Source organism: Falco biarmicus, chromosome 3 (assembly GCF_023638135.1).
Source record: "Falco biarmicus isolate bFalBia1 chromosome 3, bFalBia1.pri, whole genome shotgun sequence".
NCBI classification, from domain to species: Eukaryota; Metazoa; Chordata; class Aves; order Falconiformes; family Falconidae; genus Falco; species Falco biarmicus.
The window spans coordinates 112951746-112974472 of record NC_079290.1 but is presented as its reverse complement, the minus strand read 5'-3'; the positions used below and the strand labels follow the sequence as shown (position 1 = coordinate 112974472).

Sequence of the window (22727 nt, the reverse complement as noted above, 5' to 3'; positions counted from 1 at the left end):
TAAGCTTGGTAAGAAAACAAGTACAACAGCACATTTTGAGTATCTAAAGGACCACGTCTCCCAAAAAGACCACCCAAAGGATGTGTACTTTTTTGGAAGATGCCTCTAAAGCTTTTATGCTCCCTTACTGAATGCCTTAAGCACCATTCGGTTGGTAGTTGAACCATACAGCCTTTTCCATTTACAAATGCGTTTCAATTTAGACCTGTACTTACACCTCTGACCTCTAAAACAATGGATTCCTTATTTTTATTAGTAATGGTGTGCTTGAGAAAACAAAAGCACAAAGGTAAAGAGAAATTTGTATGTGCAATAAATAAGTCAACCATGCTGATGTACTGCGTGCAGGTTACTCTCCCAATTAATCTGGGCTCGGCAGTTGTAATCGAGGTTTAGTTTTCACAGCAAGAAGATAAATACTGAGAATAAAACAAGGGAATATTGGAAAGCCCCTTTTGCCACTAATTTCTCCCTGATTTATACACAAATGGTTTATGATAACTTCAAACCAGGGCTAGAAGAGTTAAGAAATCACCAGTGGGGAGGGGGAGAGCACACCGGTAACAAAGCAAGCACAAATATTCCCACGAGACTACATCTCCTCCAGTTTCTGAATCCCAAATCATGTTGTCATACAACACGTGGCTTTTTTCAATATATCCTTCTCAACATACTACTCGAGAGTCCAACTTTGGAGTCTACATGGAAGTCTTCCACAGAGGCGAAGCAAGTATTTTCTTTCCATTTGATGGTTTAACAGTATAATAAATCAATAAGAAACAAGAGTAGCTATTAAAAACTGTATTTCCCCCCCCCCCAACAGTTACATTTTTAGTGAAAAGATCAAACGACATAAACACTTCACTTTTCTCCTTGAAAAGATTTAACAGCTCAGAAATGCCATAGATACACACGGAGGATGCATGTTAGCTTGACAATTGACAGGCCACCACAATCCAGCCCATTCATCCCAGCCAGCAGAAATACACGTATCCCCTTAAATTAACCCTTTAAGGGCTGCCCCCCATTGCACCGAAGATAAAATTAAAGTGCCTTTTAGGCAACCAGGTCAAAATTCAAAGAATCTTTTGGGCTCATTCCTGGTAAAAAATAAATTTCTTATCCGGCCACAACAAACAGGGGTAAAAGATTTACTTTCACATTGAACTTTACAAAGCTGCACCTGAAGCAGAAGGGTCTTTTTCATAAATAGATGTACAGTTGTTGTGATTACACAGAATTTATTTGTTCAAGATAATTTCCCTCCTTGTGCTTGCAAGTCCGTTCTTCCTTTTGTATACGTATTCCATGGTTTCTCTCAGGCTTTTTCCCCATTTGGAGACCATAACAGCATCCTGTCATCATAATTTCTTGCCATGAAAACGGTCATGTTGTCACACTCAGATTCTGGAATTGTTACTTCAAATAATTAACAACCATATGAAAGAAAGCAGAAACAGGTGAATGGAGTTTCATTTTAATAGAGTTTTGCAAACATCTTAAAGTCAGTGCAACCCACAAGAAAAAAAAATATCTTAGAAGTACTGTAGAAATTACCTGCACATATGAGAGAAAATGAAGTCCTAGGTTTTAGGCAGCAGTGCGAGAAATTTTATGTGCAGATTCCTGAACAGTCAGTGCACTTCGGGAATTTCACTGCAGGTTTTTCAGTTTGTAAATGGCGCGTGTGTGTTTTAAGGCCCTGCAACTAGGAGCGTTAACCTGAGCGTTACCTGTACACTCACTACTGGACAGCTTAACACAGCACCACTGCCTCTTGGAGCAGTGCCTAAAGAACATGGTATTATCTTAGGATCCAGACAATTTCCATATCACCAAACAGCTGCAAGGAGCCAAACTACATCCAGTTTTTCAAGTGACTAGAAACTTAAGTTTATTAAAGCCCAGTGCAAGTTGGATTTAAGTTAATGACCGTTATTTTTTCCTTACGTGAGAGCTAGTCTTGTGCAGCAATTAAAGGGTTAAAGTGGAACCATATGTAGTATTTTAAACAAGTTCACATATTCTCTATACAAATTTGGCAAATTCATGTCACAGCCATAGACCTCATTCTTGCAATTCCTGCAAAACATCTACAGCTCCTCTGTCAGAAGCAAAGAGAGAAGCCACCTGAACAGCCAGGTCCACCAGGAGTTCATGGTACAGCCCACGCAGTAGCACAGAGCGGCTGGTGATCTCCGTGTTCCAGCTTAAACAGGTAGACTTATTGAACTAAATATGCTTTCGACACATGCTCCCGAAAGAGCTTGAGGCCACAGAGCAGATGAGCATGGAAAAACTGATTGCATCAGAAACACTGCAGCCAACAGGAAATCAAGAACATGGTTTCAAAGCCAATCAAAAAAACCAAACCAAACCCCCCAAAGCAAGCATTTATAGGTGTGTAGGTGTAATAAATATTGCAAAGCACATTTGTCTTTTCCCCCAAGTCAGTAAGTATAAAGAAATAACCAATGCACCAAAACATCAGCTTTCTGCAGTGAAAACGCTGAAGTCAGCAAAATACCTGCAAGCCAACTGAAGAGAAAGCATTCGCATCGCCATCCAACCACAAGTTGCTTCCAATTCTAGGCAGCCAAATCAAACCCTCCTCAAATTCACAAGTTTGACCTAAATAAGCACCACAGCATGAAAAGCTGCTTTAGAAGTAGGATGTCAAGAGACTTTCCGTAAAATATACAATAAAATGCAAGGTAAAAGATTTTCATTGGTCAAGTTTGAAAAAATCGTCTTCCTTTAGCCAATCACAGCCTGTCCCTTCAAGCCAATCACAACTACACCTTTAGGTTTGTCCTTAATTAACACAGCCCAGCTGAGCAGCAAAAGCTTACAGGAACAGATGGCTGTGAGATGCATTCTGAGGGTTGGGCAATGGGAAACAAAATTACAAAGGAGAAGGAATACCAAGGAACAATTAGGGTGGGCAAAGAAACATTAACGCTCAGCCATCCTCCTCTGTTATCTTCAGGAATCTCACTGTCCTCTCCAGTTCTGTGTTGTTCACGTATCCTGTAGCTACTGTCTTCTGTCTTCTGTCTCTGATCTGGAAAATGCCATCACGACATCCTCAGCACCTGTAACAACAATGGATACAGGAAATCATGTGCCGTAATTGCTTCCTTTACAGAACAGCAGATAGATGCAGTACCCAAACTGTCATCCTACACATCCATAAAATCAAGAGGAAAGGAAAGAGAGGACAGAAAGAAGAGAAAGCTGTGTTCTTCTGGGACTGCAACCTGAAGCAGTCTAAACATTTGAACAGCAGGTTTAAAACTTTCCTTTGCAAGCCTAAGGAAACCCGTTTGTTTTTAAAGAAAACCAAGAATTCCTTGCTGTCACATATTTCTAAGCAGCAAGACAAAGAAAAATAATTCATAGGATTGTCATCACAAGCATGCAGATAGCATTCCCCCACCCCCCAAACTCTGGCACTGCTTGAGAGACTTACTGAGCTCCTCTGCTATGAGGAACTCAGCTGTTCAATAAACCTTGTGCTGCCCGCTCTACACATCACACTGTCCTTTTTAAGTGACACCCAGATATTCATTACTTTATCTTTAAATGTAGATATTCGTTAGTCTTTACTTTTAAGAATAAAAAAAATCTTTTAATAGGCCAGCTGAAAGGTTTTTGCCTTGTTCCTCCCACTGAAAATCACTTAAACACCCATTATAAACTAAAGTGTCTTGAAAATGTTCCATTCTCTAACGGCAGTGCAGTATTTTCTTTCGAACTAAAGGCTTCCATTGGCCCAGGGAGCAGACACAGCTTTGCTATGTAATGCCTTTATCCTAGCCTGAAGAAATCTTTTCCATAAGAATTCAGTGTGTGGACTTTCGCAGTTATTGGATTTTTTTTTTCTCCAATTGAGGCTATCAACTGCATATAATTACCATCAAAACTCATGTCCCCTAAGCACAGAAAGATGTTAATTACCTTCTCCTAACCATCTTCATGTCTCCGCAAACTTGTGTGGTCTTTCAAGTGGGCATTTATAGCAGAAAGACCTGAATGGCTTGAGAAATGTGATAAAGGCTTGTGAAGAATATTCCACGCTACGCTCTCATTCTTCAAAAAGATACCTTGAAATTTTCAGGAAAAAAAAAAAAAATCCGGTCTCTGGACTTCCTAAGTATAGAGCATATAGTGCCTAACAGGCACTTAATGAGAAACATCTTCAGGACAATATGGAAATAAAAATACATCATACAGTAGTGCCAAAGCAGTGGTTTAAATCTGTATCTCCAGTCTAGACAAGAACTGGAAAACAACCCTGAATGGCTGAGTGCAATGTTTTTAATTTCTGGTAAAAATTTGATTCCCAAAAAAGTCAGATAAGAGTAAATGCTTTCTTTCATCTGAGGATCCCCTAACAGATAACTGATTAGAAAATATGAAGAATCCTCCAGTCAGTGTAAATAATTTCTAAAAATTATTTCTTCCATTCTAAGTGCAACAGATGACTCACAACGACCATTTTGCCCCTTCATTAATTAATTTGATCTACTTGGGATAGTTTTGCTTAATAAGCTTTTCTTCAAAGCTTCTGAAAAAGCTAAAGGGTTAGACAACGAAGTAGGAAAAGCCAAAAGCAACACTGACTGCCCGTCCCAGTCAGGTAACTCATATCGGGTTGACAGAATTCTCTTATTGGCGTTTGGAAAGTTCAAACGCAACTTGGACGGAGCACCAGCATGTAAAAATTCTCCTTCAAGTCTTTTACTTGAAGCGTATCAAGAAGCAGATTTCAACTTTGTGCCCCAAGCAAATTCTGCCTCTACACCTGCATGCAAGGTGAAAGAGAGAGGACTAATAAAAATTCCTCATCTGTTTTAATTATATGAATTCCATTTCTCGGTTATCTAATTTGCTCCTTAGTTGCACAAAGGAGAAGTGGCTAAAAAACAGGGAAGAACAGAAGGTTGTAAATTGCCCTCGCTGATATACTTAAAAACCAAACCAATGCTTCTTAAATGCCACTACATTTATTTTTATACGCTTCACAATCTATTTGTTATACGTACTCAAAAGGACAAAATATTAAGGACCAAGCAGTAGTTTGTTTTTCATATGCAGGCCCCCATCTTACACAACTACATCAAAAACTGCTCTGATGCACTCTCTTGCCAGCACCCAGAAGCCCTGAAGTCATCTCCCTTTTCATCTCCTCCACAAACTGTTTTTTCCTTGATCAAAACATAAATGATATATAGCACTAGGATCCAGCTCTGAATTAAAAGGCTGCCATGATGACTTTTTTTTTTTAAATGCATAAGGACTACTAGACTCTACAAAAAGAAGGATTTATTTATGGGAATTCTGAGAAACACTTCTGTGATATAAAAAGGGGGCATAATGACACTTGGAAGCATTAAGCAAGCAAGCGCACATAAAGCACAACCTATGCCGCTGTACTTTACATGCATCCCCTCCAGAGCAGAGGCTTTGCTGTGCAAGCCCCACGCAGCTGGGGTAGCCTAGCAACCGCAGCATCACAGATGACGTCACATCAGCACACACGATGAACCGGATTACTTAACAGATGCTGATTGTTTTCCTGGGGTCACCCCCCTCCTACAGTCTAAATATGAAAAAATATTCTTACAAGCATCCTTGCAAGCTTCACGCAGAAAAGAGACCTTCGTTCCAGACATTCCTGCAAGCCCACAAACAGCCAGGTCACTATTTCTGCCCGTCCTGAACAATTCCAGCTTTCAGCACGGTTCCTGCACGCAGCCCTCTGTGCGAGCACACAGCCGTTTAAAACACATGATGAGCAGAAATAGCTTTGGGCACAAAGGATGCCGGGAATTCCGCAGTTCGTTTTGGCTTTCACAATCAAAACAGCTATCACTGAAGAGCGGCTTCACACTCAGCTAGCTCCTGTTCTAATTTTCTAGGCCCATCTGGCACAGCTTTGGTACCAGTGTCAATAGGAACTTCTGATAACTTGCCATTTGCCTGGCCTCTGAGTAGGGAAAGAGAAGGGAGCACAAGAAACAGCTTGTCATTGCAACAGGTAACCAGAAAAAGCCAAATATTAAACCAGCGTTCTGCTATTTAGAGGAAAAAGCAAGACTACGATAAAGAACACAGAAGTGTGGAAAATTCTCGAATACCTATAGTACTACTGAACTATTATTACATGCATCCTAAAGGAAGAAGTAGAACAGTGGATGGGTCTAGAATTCAAGGTTTTGGTCTTTCACAGCCAAAGCTATCCGCACAGTCAGTGTGCACTACCCTTGTTTTACCACCGATGTAATTACAGTAACTACAGTTTTCAGTTACCTGAATTAGTGAACAAAGTGCATATTTTTTTTTAGAATAATATCATCATCAAAAAGCATGCTCCTTCTCCGATGTTTTTTAGCATTTTATAAAACATAGTTTCCCATATGGTGCCTTTTAAATTAAGATGGGCAATCAGTGCAAGGAGCAAGGTGGGTAAACAATTCATTAAGGAAAGATTATGAATTGTGTTTGAAAAGATGATCATCAGGCTGGAAAGGAGATTACAACTTTCTCAACAGTTGGCCTTTGCACTGATTTTACTTAGCACTTTCATAAACAAACCTGGAACAGAAAAGTAGTTGTATACCGATGAAATCTGATGGCAATACAAAGTTAGAAAGCTCTGCCAGAACACCAGGGAGCAGCAAAACAATATACAGGAACAAACAGGATAGCAGTGAAGACCAGAGGTGGCAAAGGGGGTTTAGCTATTAATTTCAGAAAGGAATTAAAAAAAAAAAAAAAGACAAAGATTAGAAGTAATATATTTCTATGTATCATGGTACAGTCTGAAACAAGTTTAGTAAAGAATGGATTTTATACACAACTCTGAACAATATTATTTCCTGCTCCCTCCTTGGTTCCTTTAGTTATTTGGTAGAACCACCACTGTTTTCATTTGCAGGAATTACATGCAACCCAGCATCTGCAAGAGCTTCAGGCAGTTGCCTTTAAAAAGACAATTTGATCTATCAAATAAAAGATAATACCACCTTCTAGGTAGATGAGTAAGCGGGTGGGTAACCCAAGGGCATAACACCCAACAGAACAACAACTTGCAGCAAAGACTCAACCTTATGTCGATTTCTTTTATTCCCACATTAAAGATTGACTTTTACCCTTAGCAAGGTGACACGTCACTGCAAGGAGGAAGACATCCTTTACCCAAACAGCAGCCACGCAGGCTATCAAACCTGATGCTAGCGTGAACAGGACCATCTACTTCACACCAAAACTGATGGTTCCCAGACGTCAGCCCAGGCACTTTCAACGCACGTATCACTGCCCTCTGGGTATTGTACCTCGTGGCCTTATTTTATATTCACTAGTGAAAGAGACAGCTCATTATTCAGCACTTCTTTGTTCTTCACGATCACCGTGACTCTTGACTGGGACATAAAAGGCAGCTGTATTTTCCAGATCTGGCACCCATTTGTTCAGGGGACTTGCAAAAAGGGAAGATACCTTCACGTCCACAAGCCGAGAAGTTAGTTATAATATAACAATGCCACAATCTCTTGAAGGGCACTACGTCCTACTGGTTTTAGCTCAGCATTGCAATGATCTGAAAACAGAATGGAAAACTAATCTGCTGAACTCAAGTAAGGGTAAGAGCACGGCAGACAAATTAAAAGGATACTCTTAGTGCTTTCAACTTTTCAGAAGCCACTTCGGGAGCATGATTATGTCTGAAGGTGTCTTGCATCAAAAAAGCCCTGGGTTTCTGGACAAAACTTTTGTCCAGAAAAAGGTCGTCCACATCCACATGTATCAGCACAAAAAGCAGGTTTTGTTCAGGTCCAGTCCTACAACCCCAAAATATCCAGAGCTAAATTAAACCAATCTAACAAGACTGCTCATTAAGCAATTCTACAGCCACCTGTGCTCATTTCCAGAGAACAGAGCAGGGGTTTCTGTGTGGTGAAAGGAAAGCAGGGATTAAAGTACTTAGGAACCGAACTTCTGCTGCAGTCTCACTTGGCTCCCACTATAGATGTTTCCTTTCTAATCAAGTTAAAAAAAAAAATTAAAAAGCAGAGCACAGGTTATAAAGTTAAGCTGCACATTGCCAAAAGCCTGTAACTAAGACAATAGGATGGTGAACCATGTTTACTTTTAGCACATCCTTTACTGAGCTTTGCACTTCCAGTAATTAATGTATAGAACAATGAAACTTATACCTGACCTCCTGCTTTCTACACGTGTAACTTCTCTCTCCACAGCTGTTCCTCTTCCAGGCACACGTTTCTGCTCTGAAATAGAGACTTGCATATACACAACAAAATATCCCCTTATCTTCTTTCATGAGCAAAGCCTCAATTGCCACAAGCTTTCAGACATGCAAACAGTTCTCCCACTTCTTCTGGCCTACACTTTCCCACCCTCATCCTTCCTAGAAATTAACAATGACTAACTGGTAGGCCTATGTCCTATCTTAAAAAGCAATAGCGACAGCCTTATCCCACTAACTTCCCCAAAAAATCCTACTGCAATTATGTTCTAATTGCAGCAGCCTGAATTGCTGAATTTGGTAGTTCTTTTATGCCACCTGGACTTCTGTCCTCACAAGCCAAGATGATCTGAAGGTCAAACGACTTTACTGCACAGCAGCAAAGACCATAGATAGCCACTGAGCTCAGCACATGCAGCTGCTAACCAGTTCACCTACATTTCAGAAAATTTCACCGAGATGACTGAAGGTAATGCTTTCCACAGCAAGTACGCAGCTACAGTGACATCAAGCCAGCGGGGTACAAGCTTGATTGAATCCATGCTACCTTAACACAAAGGAAGACGCTAACTGACATCTAACAGCTGCTATTCCCAAGTGTTCTTCGAATGATGAATAGATACATACACCTGATTTGTTTGTAGTCACCTGCAAAATTATTTGAACCCAAAAAGCCCTTAGAGATCAGGAGGTTAAGCCTGTCGTGAAATTCTGAAGACTGCCAAAACAAAAATAATTCTTTACTTCCCTCAAGATCTTTGTATACACACATTTCTTCCATCACCTCCCAGCAACTATCTTCTGAACATTAACTCTTCTCTGAAATTGCCAGCATTAGTGTCCTAGTCTGGCACTCTAAAACTACAGCATGCCCTGTTGAGAGGAAAGGCACGTTAAAATGAGCATTGAGTTCAAAAGAGTAAAGCTACACTGAGAAGAGCTCTATCTCCATTTCTCCACCACTGTCCAATACTCCATCAGCATGGTCCCCCTCCTAACTCCACAAGCAGCCTGGGTTCATTTTTAACGCCCTACCATCCACAGAATGCATCTGACCTAGCTGAGGCATGTGTTTGCATCTCGGCTTTGCCCTCCCCAAGGGACCAGCTTGCTTTAAGAACCAGCACGACACTCCTGTTGCTATAGGAACAACAGAGCTGTAATCTCCACCGTCTTAGTATAATGCACATATCACGCTTACTAGCTGCACAGCTTCCACTTACAGATTTGCCAGAGCAGTGACTTAAGAAAGCAAGTGCTAGCTTACCATTTACAAGTGTAAGGAACTGGGAAACGGGAAATATGTGTTTCATGCAGGAGATACTTCTGTGCATGTAACTTCCCGAGAGGCATTTCACTCGTATTAAAAATACGTGAGAAAGCCTTAATTTCATAATTTCAAGCTCAAGAAACCTAATGAGTCTGAGCTGCCTCAGTTCCTGCTGCAATGCAGGGAAGACACCTAATGTGTTAATATCTCAAAAAGCTCATGATTATGTCCACTCTGTAGCATATACACTGGTTGAACAGAGATGCCTTCAGGTTCCTTGGAACCAGAAAAACAAAACAACAACCAACCCACAGATGTCAGCTAAAAAGCTCCTTGAGTAAAGAAAAATGCCCTGTATTTTGCATTTTCATATAGGTGTTAATAACAGTACAGGAATGATAAAAAAAAAATGGTTATAAAAAAGATGTGAGCATGACATTAACGTTTAGTCTCAATACCAAATTTAAGTATTAAATACTTCAGCTTAGAATTTTCCAACTGTTGTTCAGGCTTTCCTGCATTACTGAGTTCTCATCCCCTCTGCTAGCAGCTCACCTTTCAACGGCTAAATAAAAGTATTTCTTAATACATCAGATACACGCTGTAACTGTCAAGGATGCAGCACAACTGACTGGATCAGCTGGAAAAAAGAATGGGTGAACAGGCCGAGGTACTAATAAAACCAGTGAAAATACCAAGCTACGAACAGAACCCAGACAACCAGATTGCCTAAACTTTCCTTGCTCTTGGTGCGCTGCATCCCATGTTAGGGAAACAGCATCTCTAGAGAGGTGTTTCAAAGCCAGCACACTGAGGGACCAAGCACTTCCTGAGATGCCAGAATACACTGAAAAGAAAGGGCAAATAGAGCTGGAATTAAAAAAAACAACCAAGGAAACAAAACCATGCAGAGTACAGATTCTGGTAATGCCAGATCTCTTCAGAGATCTGTTGCTCTAGCATATGTTGCGACTATGAATGTCAAGAGTTTAGAACACATACTCGGAAGATCTGTACTAATTTCAATTTGGTATCTGCTACAGCACATTAGAGAGCCCTGGACACTATCACGATTACCTGATTAACACAAAGATACTCAGTAACGCAATCAGAGTGACTCTGAGCTTCCCATCAGGAAAAAACAGATTCACTTCAACAGCGTACATCGTACATGGTAGGTGCTTCAAGAGTGAACGTGTTCCAAATGTAAAAGGAGATCTGTAAACAATCCCAAAACACAGTGATTCTGTATGTCTGAACTGATTACTTCCTTTTGAAAAGCAAGATGGGAAATAAAAAGATAGTTTCATTTCTTGTCTTTCCTATAAAAATAAGCACAAGCTGAGGGGAGTCTTAGATTTCAGACTTGCTTAAAAATTACAGATGTATGCCAAGATGCTTCTTTATCAAAATCAGCAATTAACTTCTACTGCTAAACCCTAAGATGATAAGCAGAGTATCATGGAGGAACTTCAAATGTCAGAGATACTGTTATCAATAGAGGCTCACTGAAGGTTTACGGCACAAGCACTTGAATTCAGCAGAGACAAGCACAACCTTCGCTGCTGCAAATACATATTGGACACGCAGGTTGCAGTGACTCCCTGTGGTCAAACAAATAGACTCAACAAAGAAGCTGACAAATCTTTGCTAGAAACCATAGTAGGGAGCACCATACAGCAATAAGCTCCGCAGTCCTACCTCAGGTAATTACTACGAGGGCAGCAGCCAGCTGTTCCAAGACAGTATTTCATGGATGCACAACAAACAAAAGCATAAAAATTGTAATAGAGACCGTGATACACTTAAAAAATACTAGACCATCCATTCGCTATACTCTTTTCAACAAACAAACCAACCAACCAACCTTCCTGTAATTCTGGAGCCAGACTACAGCATTTTTAAGGGACACACAAAAATCTGCAGGTCTGTAACAAAGCTTTTAGAGTGCTGAGGCCAAGTATTGTCATTCCCTTTTTTTTGGAACAAAATGGGGGTATGAAATCAGCTTTCTCTCTTTGTGTGCCTGCTGGAGGGAAATGACTGTAAAGATAGGTCTGGAACAAGTCAGGCCAAGGGCAATCTGTCCTACTATGGGAAGAAAAGCCTGAAATCCACTAACATACTAACTCTTTGTAAGTTACTCCTTAAATAACATACCTTTTAGTTGTTGTGTAAGGCAAGCCGCATAAAGGAGAAAAAAAAAATCCTCCAGAGGAGATTAAATGATAGAGCAGAAAAGCAGGGAACAAAATTCCTTCAAGCAGTCTTGAAGAACCCAGAACATTTTGGCACCTCAGTGTGTGGGCTGGGACGGGGTTTTTCAGCGCAAGGTAATGCCATCTAGTGGAGATGGAATCTCCCCTAGGATGGCAAACTGGACACCTAAGCAATCTGCATTCTCTATTTCCAGAACCTTCATAATCGACCCTGCCTGTTTCACCACCACCAGGATATGGCAGAAGGTGCAGGCAGACAGCAATGACTGCTGCTGCGTGAGCCACACACCTAGGAGCAAAGAGCAAGATTATCATAACTGACTTAGAAGTCTGGAGAGATTTCTAAGGAATTCAAAGTCCTGAACAATAAATTATAGTTGCTTATGTCTATACAGCATACTACAGCTTCACCTTTCTCCAAAGGTGAAGCTAGGTTTGGCTAGCTTTCTTCATCCTCATTTATTTGGTCACGCTACTCACTTCTTAACTTAGAGAGATGGCATATCCAAATATGAAAAGAACAAACATCCTTTCCCACGTCTCTAAATATTTATCTATTTTCTTTGTTCTTTTTTCCCCCTACCAAGAAAAATCCTAATGGTCAGGCCACCAGCTTCAAGACAATGTGGGTAGGCAGATGTGGGGTCAAGTCTCCCAGTAAAGACAGCAGTGTCTCAGATCAGATCACAGCAAGTATCAACAGGGAGGACTTCAGTTCCCTATGGAAAAAGCTTTAAGAAGCTTCAAGGACTTTAAGAAAGTGATGACAGGGAAATCAGTTAGCATCTCTTCAAACATGGGATAAAGACAACTTTTTGAACAATGTGTGAAGCTCTTACATTTCCTGCATTGCATGACTAGCGAGTCTAGAAGCGGACTAAGTTAACTGTTGGTGTCTCCTTTGATTACATTTAAAACTTATGTCAAAATTCTTTTTTTTTGAGTGTCCAAAGCCCTCTGCAAAGTGAGAAAATATAATTTCACAGACAATAAAACCAGACAACTAAGACAACAAAGTCAGATCAAGCGGTGCAGGAGCATAGCTGTACAAAGCATCCGTGGGGACTTCGCTTTGTATTCTCTCTCCTTTGCCAAAGTACAGGTCACTCAGCGTACGTGTTTGTGAGAAATGAAACTACTTTAGGGATAATGCTGAAAAATGCCAACTGCAACTAAGACACAGTCTGTCTTAACTGAGAATGTCTGCCTCAGGTTTTTTATGAGAAACCAGCAAATTTTCACTTTGTACTGGCAGAAAAGTTTAAGTACTCTGAGCCAATACATACAAGTATATCCATCTCCATCAACCCCCAGCTATGTGAGGAATGAACGCACAAGCTTAAAACTGAAGAGCAAGTTTGTGCAGGTTGTGTTTCTAATGGTTTTCTAAATGTCTTAGATCTCTATTGAATTTCTGCTCAACTCAGTACCTTCTGGCATACGAGTCTAACAATTTTCCTTCAGTACCAAATTCTACATTGTCGGTGTGATCCAGCATGAGGCCGGTGAAGGGGAGAAAAAAAATATTTAGAAATATTCAGGTTCAGAAGAGATTAGTAGATACAGAGTAGCACCACACAATTGTTCACCAAGACTTCCGCAAAGGATTTGCAAAAGCAACAGGTACTTCATCTCCTTAATGGGAATCTAAACAAACCAAAGCAGATTTGTAAACTTACTTCTTATCTACTATGCCGTCCAAGAATTAATTACATTGTGCAAATTAAAGAAATGCAATGGGAAACAAATTCCTCCTATTGCTAAACTTTCCCTCCTTCTCTGCTGAAATAGCAACATTGCACTTCCACATTCATGGAAATGTGAAAAACAAAAGATGTTGATAGACTATTCCATTTTATTTTGTGAGAGAAGTGTTATCAAGCAACTAGAGTTATAGTAACTAAATTATCATCCGTGTAGAAAATTGCTTTTGAACCCAAGAAATCTGCATCTACTTGACATTTTATTTTGTTACAAAACTCCCAGTTTGAAGCCTACAAAGAAAGTGTTTGCCACCCCCAGTCTTGTTCCTTTTTAGGTACCAACGTCCAGGTTAAGAATAAATATAAAAATTTAGATCAAAATTGACTTATGGAGAGGATCCATACCGAATACAGCAAAACACACTCAGAACTACAGGGACCTATGCATACCTGACTTTAACTTCACCTATAGCAAAAAAATCAATCATGTCACATATTACATCGAGTAGAAGCTACATACATGCATTTAGTTTACAGGACTTTGGCCATCAGTGTTTTGAGTTATCATGGAGAATAAAATGTTTCACAGTGCTCTTAATCCTAATGAATCTCAGGTGTAGCCAAGACTGACTTTACCTCTTAAAATAAAACCGCCTGTTCGACATACACTCTAGTCCTCCTCTAAAGATTACAGCAGGCAATGACTTGCACATCCCAGATGGAAGGATGGGTATAAGTACGCGGCATATTATTAGACAAATACAGGAACCTAAATTTGGTATTTTCCGAGACTGTTCTCACAGATTAAATAAACCCAAGGCAAACAAATGTAGTACTCACCCTGATCAATTGAGTGTTGAGGAAGCTGGCTAAGCTGGCTATTCACTACACCTGCATATGTGCGCAAGAACTCCTCTTCACTAGCAGTCAGCTGGAAATGCACAGAGAGTCAGTCAGCAAAAAAGGAAAATGAAGAAAGACTGAAGATATTATCTCCCACTTCCCAGTAAGAAACTTCACAGTTGCCTCTATTCTCCTCTTCAACAGTTTAATCAACTGTTATCTGTGCAAACTATACCATCAGCAAGGACACAGCAGCAAACTGGTACATCATGCATTCGTGGAGGGATGCAAAGTCCCCTCAAAACAGCTGCTTTATTTTGCTGGTTTTCCAATAATGAAAAAAACTTTATATAGAGAAATGATGAGATGCTCAGATTTCGTTTCAGGCATCGCAATCCTTATAAATATTAAAAAAAAAATAATCAATTCTGTTTAACTGCAGATAATGGTTAAATCAATGACAGCTAAAACAATTCAGTGATAAAACCAGACCATCACCTGCCCATCTCAGTAAGCACTATGCCAGTTACTACAAAATTGTCTGGAAAGCCACAGATATCGGCTATGACAGCGCCTCTTACATTTGATCCCATCTTCCTCAGCATGAGTAGGACTCGCACTTTCTGCTGAATATACATCTCCTCCGGACTCTTTCCGGGGACGCCCTCACGGTTCATTCCCCTCCTGCCAGCTCCTGGATTTCCTGAAGATGTAAGATCAGAAAAAGACAAAGTAAAATAGGTAATGGGGTATAATAAGAGTAATAGGAAAGGTTTGATTCCCAAACCCCCCATTTTTCACCGATGGGCAGACCACGTAATAGCCTGGGGGAATAAAGAATCCCATGCTTCATCAGAGAAATCCTTAAAAATTTGAACAGCTAAATTGGGCCTTACATATGCAACTCAAACATTCAAAGAGGCTGATGTTCACATCCCTACTAGCTCATTAGCTGTTGTAACATTACTGCAGGAATAGAAAAAGAGAATTCTAACACACAGATGAAAGAATTGCCCTGACAGAAGAGTCTGGGGTTTTGGGTTTTTCCCATAAATCAACATAACCAGTATGAAAACAGGATGCAGGGTGCACAGCCATAAAGCCTGCAATGGCTGAACAAAATAAACTCTTCATTCTTTCTCTTATCTCTTTTCTTTTTACATCATATAAAAGAGGCCAGCGCACTCTTGGAAAAGTTAATAAAACATATTAAATGGTTTTGGAGAGAAAGAAGAGCTAAGAGGAGCAGGGAAGGAGCAGAGTTTATCATCCTTTCTCCTATCATTTAAAAGCTGTAGTTTTGCTTTCCTGCCTTAATAGCAAATAATTACATTATGGAATAAACAGACTATGCTCTCTAAATTCTATAGCACAGAGCATGATTATACTTTGTTGTCCGAGTATCTGGTAATTAAGTTCCACAATAGGGTGTTTACCAAAACAAAAAAAATGCTCAGACATACACTGCAGCTGCCATTAGAAATTATCTTGGAGCATGTTTATTAAGTCAACAATAGTAAAACCCTTACCTTCGAATTTAGAAAATAATTGTGCTTCAAATAATACACTAGTACAGCAGTGGAACAAATTAAACTAACTTCTTAGAAGTACTGCATGTTGCAGGAACTTAATCCCCGCTACGGAATCTATGGGTGGAGGTGTAAGCCAGGCACCCTTCCACAACGCACAGCTCCATGAAGTGACTCCAGAACAGGTCTCCTACTAGTTTTCATTCACAGAACTGGGTCTGGTCCTATACTAAGCTACTAATCTGCTTTCCTGAAACCTTAGTAACCAAGGGAACACACTACATACACAGGCACGCTTAGTGAAGTCTGTATCACAGCCGGTTCAAGCACTGTTTTCCATGTAATGTTTTCCGGTAGTCATAACCAAACCTCTCCCATCACTTCATTTTCATTATTACTTTTAAGGGAAAGTAATCTGGGTGGAAACAGTTTAAAATTATGCCTAGGCCCTCCTGCATGAGTCAGAAGTAATGCAAACTTAAGTAGCAGCTGCTGGGCTAGGTTTTACCACACACACTACTTAGCATGAAGGTAACTGTAGTAAAAAGTGGAGAAAGATACATCACTAGTCCTACTTGAATACGTTTCCAGCGGGAAGATCTCCATTATGCTCATTTGGGTTCTGCTTGCAAACTTGCAGCCTGTAGTTGGGCAAGGTGATCGTATTTTTTTGCTATAATCAGCAAACTGCTTTCTGAAGGGGAAATAAAACGATCCTGTATTTTTGTTAGTGTCAACTCAATTAAGTAGATTGGATTATGCTACTAAGCATGTACTCCACAGAGCAACTTACTGAGTGCTAACAAGTGATGTCAACAGCAAGACAATGAACAAAGCAAGTCTGCGAGCAACAGTCATTAAGTTATGCATATTCAGAGACTGATAAAACAATGAACGTTTATCAAGATACCAAGCAAGTCTGAAAGGTTGTGACTGGTTCTTAATATTATACTAAAACATAACTTTTTTTTTTTTTAATATTGTTACTTTAAGAGGGAGGTGCCGTACTAACAGCCAAAGAAATCAATCTAGAAAAGAAAAAGCACAACAGCAAATACCTGAAATGGGGTAACACACCTACTGTTTAAAAATGGAACCGACTATATAGGATATATATCAATAGGTGGCACCATACACAAACACCAAGAAAATGCCACGGCTGCTCCCCATGCCAGCTAGGAAGACCACATTTTAGCATTCCTCTACACATCAGATATCAGAAGAGATTTATTGTCTATACATGCCATCAATAATTGTTTTCCATCATAATAGTCCTCTAGTTGTTTACTGATTTTTCAGACCTTGAAAAGGAGCAATGGAAATTGCTACCTAAACGTGGTTCTGCTCAAGTGAACTTCAGCCAAGATGGATTTATCATGAAGGTACCTGCTTAACAGGGAGGATACTTACTAAAGCCTGCCCATTCAGGGAATGCTTCAGACAGTAAGCGACACGGGGGGGGGGGGGGGGGGGGGAAGCACTCAATAGGGCTCAAAGCTATCAAATTCCACATATAAAGGAGGGTTATAGTACGACTAACAGAGCAACAGCACTTTGCTCTTCATACACTGCACAATTATTTCGGATGACAGCCTCTGCCACCACAGCTTTTCCTACTTGATGACATCAAAGTAGAAAGACTAAAGTCTTAAGACAGTACTGAGACCCCAGCATGAAAAAATTTAAAATACCTCTGCTCCTGTTACACAGAGCTTTTATTAGGCATGGTTTAGGATGACAATACTACCAGCATATATTACATCAGTAAATTTCCAAAACCACTTACAAAGCTAGTCTGTATGCCCGGAAGACAGCACAATCCATCTTTATAAACGAAGTGCTGAAAAAACTCTTTTATCAATGTACTTAACTTTGCCTTCTCAAGAAAGCTACATTAATATACTATACATAATGAAACATTACTTAAGCAGAATTTCCCTAACCCTACAGTTCTTTTTGGCACATATATCACCCCACCCCCAACGAAGAAAACATCAGAGATTTCCCTGCCAACGTACCTGCTTCTAAAAACCACAGAAGATCAGATAACCCAGGTGTTCAGTTCCAATTAATGACCCTGGCTGGAAAAAATGTATGAGGAAACTGCCCTGTGAAAACAAATAAGCAAGGCATTACAGAAATATACAACGCTGAAAACTAGAAAGACCCTTTATTCGATATGCTTTGAATTGCAGTCTGCTTTAGAATGCAGCCTAGCCAAAATTCATCAAGCTGTAGGCTTGTCTGGAGTTTGTAGACCCTTTTTATATTTAAAGCCTAAGTTTTTTAAAGGCCAAGCCAGTCTTCATCTGCAAGATTTACACCCTGACCATACCAACGACATTCCCAATCACTTGAGAATGGAATGCATTCAAGCTTCACATTCTTTAAGAATCTTTCAGCATAAAACCTGACTCCCTGGAAGAACCAATAAACATCACGACATGTAATTTCTTCTCATAAGAAAAAAAAAGTATTACAAATAGGCATAGCTTACCAAAGGTTTGAGGAAAACTAGGGAGAAATGTAAAGCATGCTGATTTTGACCAAAATTATTGTTTTCAACTATGCGTATATTATCTGAATATAGCAATTACAGACTGGCGCTGGAAGCTGGGCTGGAAAACCCTTTGCGCAGGATTTTTCAGACCAGCCTCACTGGTCAGTCACCAACAGCTAACAGTTAAAGACTTTTGTAAGGCTGGTGACATATTTCTGAACATATTTTACAACTGACACTGGGTATCAGGGCACAGTAAGAATTTATATGTCTTCTGATCCATCACATTGGCCTCTAAGACAACCAGCTCAGTCTCACAAATGAAGTCAGTCCAAGCCCTCTGTAATGTGCAATGCAACAGCAAGTGCCCGCTGCTCAGGACAGCATTGCAGTTAGAATCATGTAATAAATAGCATAAACTGCTGTACTTAATTAAGAGTTTCTGATTAGGGAAGACATGCACCACTTGTTAATCAAGTCCAATTAAATGTACCAAACATACTCTCTTCTTTTGTTTGTTTGGGTTTTTGTCATGAACAAGTGAAGGCAGATCTAGACTAATTCAATTTCTTTCATGGCTGTTCACCAGCCCATGCAGATGTCATTATAGCTGGAAAATAAGGCAGGAGCAGCAAGAGCTACTCAACTGTTCCGTACACCAGCTTCATCAGAGAAATGCTGAATCCAAAATACCCGCTAGTTTCACCCATAGGTTCTCAACAGCCTCTCTTACTAACAAGTGCTGGAAGCAGCTGAGCTTTATCAATGGCTTAAAAGAATCATTTCACCTCTCTAGAGGAGAGAAATTGCCTGCTCTGAAAGGATTATTTAAGCCCTGCCTCGCTAATTAGTTCCCACTGTTCTTGCCCTCTAAATACGCAATGCGGTCCCAAGAAAGATTATCTACAGCACTGACAACAGGTCCATTTGCAGTAACTAATTGCTGTTCTCATTTCTATAGACTTCAAAGACACCCCACCACCACCGCTGTACAAATACTCACCACACAACTGTGTGAACTCCTTCCTAAAGAAAAGGATTAGGGAATGGGAGGTAACCACTCCTGAGGCGCACTTCTGTCCTTCTGATGGTAACAGCATATTTATAGTTACCATTAAAATTCCCCATGCACACCCAAAACTGCAAACGGCAGTAATATACGCATTTGTTATATTTAACACAAAATATAAATAAAACCAGAAAGATCAAATGCTTTCCTAATGCTATAAATTCAGAGTAATTCACCCTAGAACCAAAAAAAACCCCAAACATTTTCATGGCCAGCCAGAACGCTTGTACCATAGGCAAGGAAAAGCCTAGTCCCTCTACAAGTCAGCAGCAGCACTGAAACCAAAAATGCCGCCTTGGTGCAATCCATGTGGCTGCCCAGCTGAACCATCCTCATCACCACCACAAACACACGGGTGGAACATCAAGCTTGTACACCACAGCTTGAGGAGTACTCCGCTACACCATAGGGCACAGCCTCTGAGTAACAAGCACCTTTACGGCTAAAGGCTCCAAAATTGACTGCAGTAAATAAAATATATATTAAAAAAAAATGAAATCGGGTTCATTACTTTTTCTTAAAAGTATGAGAACAAACTACGGCTTAAATGCCAAGTGACCAGTCTGAAGTCACACAAGGGTTCTCTTACCAACTTGTTCCTATCTGTTCTAAACAGCAGCTCATGCTTCCAGCATCTTTAACTACACATCAACATTTCCACATTCATTTCTAACAAACCCTAAGAAATAAGATCTAAAAATATTTTGCAACTGTGTATTTTGGGGGTGGGAGGGAAGAAGTGCAAAGTATGAGAGTTTAGCAAGACAGCTGAGGAACAGCTGAATCACTACTAGCACGAGTTCTGCTCACAATGTTCAGAGTCCCAACAGACCTGCGTGCCACACAATGATCTGTTCCCTGAAGCACTTTCCAGGTCAGGAAATCCCTTGCCTCAGTTGCAATTACCAGCTCTGAATTCTGCTGCTTTGCTCACCTATATTCACCTTCTATTCCTGCAAGGTCAGAACATTGTTTATTTTGCCCATGCTCGGCTCCAATTTTTTGTCTCTGTCTTAACAAACGTGTACACTATTGTCATTTGCAATTTGGGTGCACTTGGGGAATTTTAATGGTAACTATAAATATGCTTAATTTAATCTATTAACTCTGGTAGGTCTGTATCACCTTACCCTCACACAGGCACTACAAGAGCTGCTTGGGCTCCTCACACCAATCAGCACTTCCACCATGGAAAGCAAGATTCAGTCATGAGATTCCATCAAAGCTTAATTCATACTATGTACTCTCATGAGTATGAGAAAAAAACCACCTCCCAAACGCTCTCCAACTTAGGTGTCACTAGAATACAAGAACATAAACCCATTTCTCAAACTTAACACTCAAAATGGTTCTTAAATCCTGGCTGGGAATGTAAGCCCACTGGGGCAAGAAGAGATAAAAGCATGGAAATGAAATGAAAACCTAAGCACAAAGACTCCAGTTTCAATCCATCCATATCCTTCTGCCCCAAATAATTCTACATCCTTACAACGGTTTACACTTGGGTCAGAGACGGTTACAAGGAGTGAGTGTTTTTTGACATACAGGAAAACTCAGAGGCAGTGAAGCGATGTTTACAAGTTCAGAGACGTCCATATGGGAGATGGATAAAGGTCGAAGACTTAGCTTTACGTTCTGTCACTTAAGAGATCATGCTGCTTCCCCAAACATCACTAGGTCGAGTTCTTAAGCGAGAATGTAAGGCACACTAGTGGAAAAGAAACATGCTTTTGAGGTACATGTCACTGAATTACAACAGCATAAGGAAACGGAACCAGCATCAGGATGCAACATGCCAAACGTAGGATGCTGGCAGGTCTGCTGATCAGCAAAGATAAAAACAAATTTTGCACATCCTATACATCACAAACAAACTTTTATCAACAGTGCTAATGAAACCTACTGTTTATAGTTAAAACACAGAATTTATTGATGTGTTCTTGCCAGATATATTGCATACGAGAAACCTGAAAGATAACATTTCAATCTGTATTTTTAGCACAAAAAGCCAAACAGAGAGGTAGAAGAACAAGAACCGTTGTGAGTGGACTCATGGAGTCCCCACAGCGTTAACAGAACTCACCTACGAAGCTGTTCATGCAAAAGGGACAGTCAAAGCTATTCAGAAGCCCAGGTACACGTTCACTGGTACTTACTGGCCCAAGTGAAGAAACACTGGGGTCTCCGCTGAATCTCTGGCAACTGTATCCTGAATTACTAGCAGGAAAGGAAGAGATGCCACAGGCTGATGAAGCCGTACAGAATGCACTGTTGTATCCAGCCTGGAACTGGTCTCTGCAGGTAGAGGTGAGGCAGATGTGCAAAGCCAACAGGAAGGTGTGGGCTGCCAATACCTTACCTATCCTCCAGCTCGGCATGGTTCTGCTCTCCAGTGCCATTACTCGATTCCTTTCTTGCAAAAAAGACTAACCTGTGCATTTTGAAAGCTGTACTTCGGCCTGGAATGACTACATACTTCAATAAACTGTGTTAAAAGACTAAACTCTACACGCTCATCCTGCTGCATCCACCACAGTGCAAATGGACATAATTGGGTCACCTCATTTTCTCTTGTTTGGCAGGCATAGGGAATAAAATTTAGTTCTCATTTATTTTTAATATGATTCACAAGACAGAATAATAAATGAGAAAGATCTATACATGACAGCCAAAACTGCCAGCCCAGTTTTGCCAAAGCAATAAAATTTGAGTTTAGAAAACATTCCCTCCCTTTCCAAGCAGTAAATGAGGCCGGTCAGTAAACAAACGGCAAAGCTGTCCCGTTCAACAGCACTTGGCTCCCCTGCTGCCTGCAGAAGGGCTGGGTGAGGATCACAGGAATGCCTTCTGCTTTGCAAGGCCCAACATGTGGACTGGGCAGAGTCCAGCACGCCTGACATCCCCCTTCTGATGCCTGTTTGTCTGCTACCAAACCCATCTCTGGCTGTGGAGAGAGTATGTGCACTCCCGTCCCCTCGGCAAAAGACAGTTTCAGCATCACCTTCATGCAAAACACCACAGATGGAGGTTACACTTTCTAGCAAGGCAATAAGTTAAGAGACTAGAGTAAACGGGACGTGGGTTTGGAACCATAAGGTGTAGGTACATTTGCACTGAGGACGCTGGGCTACTTTACAAGTATGTTACCGAAGCAGAAGGGGATTAAGTGTTTTTAACTTTTCCGGTAGCACTAAGAAATGCTGCCCTACCTCTCCACACTGTTACTTGTCCTGAAAAGTTTATAATGACAGACAATACAGTATAATCCTTCCCAAAAACTAACTAAAAGACTGTACCAGCTTTCTGTTCAGCTACTAACCCTGGA

The 22727-nt window shown here is 40.5% G+C and overlaps 1 protein-coding gene across 2 annotated transcripts in view; it reads right to left on the bottom strand.

The window, feature by feature from the left end:
- Window positions 1–1457: 1457 nt before the first annotated feature.
- Window positions 1458–22727, bottom strand: part of CTNNBIP1 (catenin beta interacting protein 1) — a 32522-nt gene continuing 11252 nt past the window's right edge. Inside the window, exons 2-5 of one of the 2 annotated variants that reach the window (XM_056332563.1) lie at window positions 17852–17941; window positions 14886–15007; window positions 14302–14392; window positions 1458–3095 (exon numbers count right to left, since the gene is read on the bottom strand). In XM_056332563.1, the coding sequence (XP_056188538.1) occupies window positions 3037–3095; window positions 14302–14392; window positions 14886–14981 (246 nt within the window). In that variant the 5' untranslated portion in view covers window positions 14982–15007; window positions 17852–17941 and the 3' untranslated portion in view covers window positions 1458–3036. The remainder of the gene's footprint in view (window positions 3096–14301; window positions 14393–14885; window positions 15008–17851; window positions 17942–22727) is intronic. The other variant, XM_056332564.1, reaches the window with a different exon arrangement.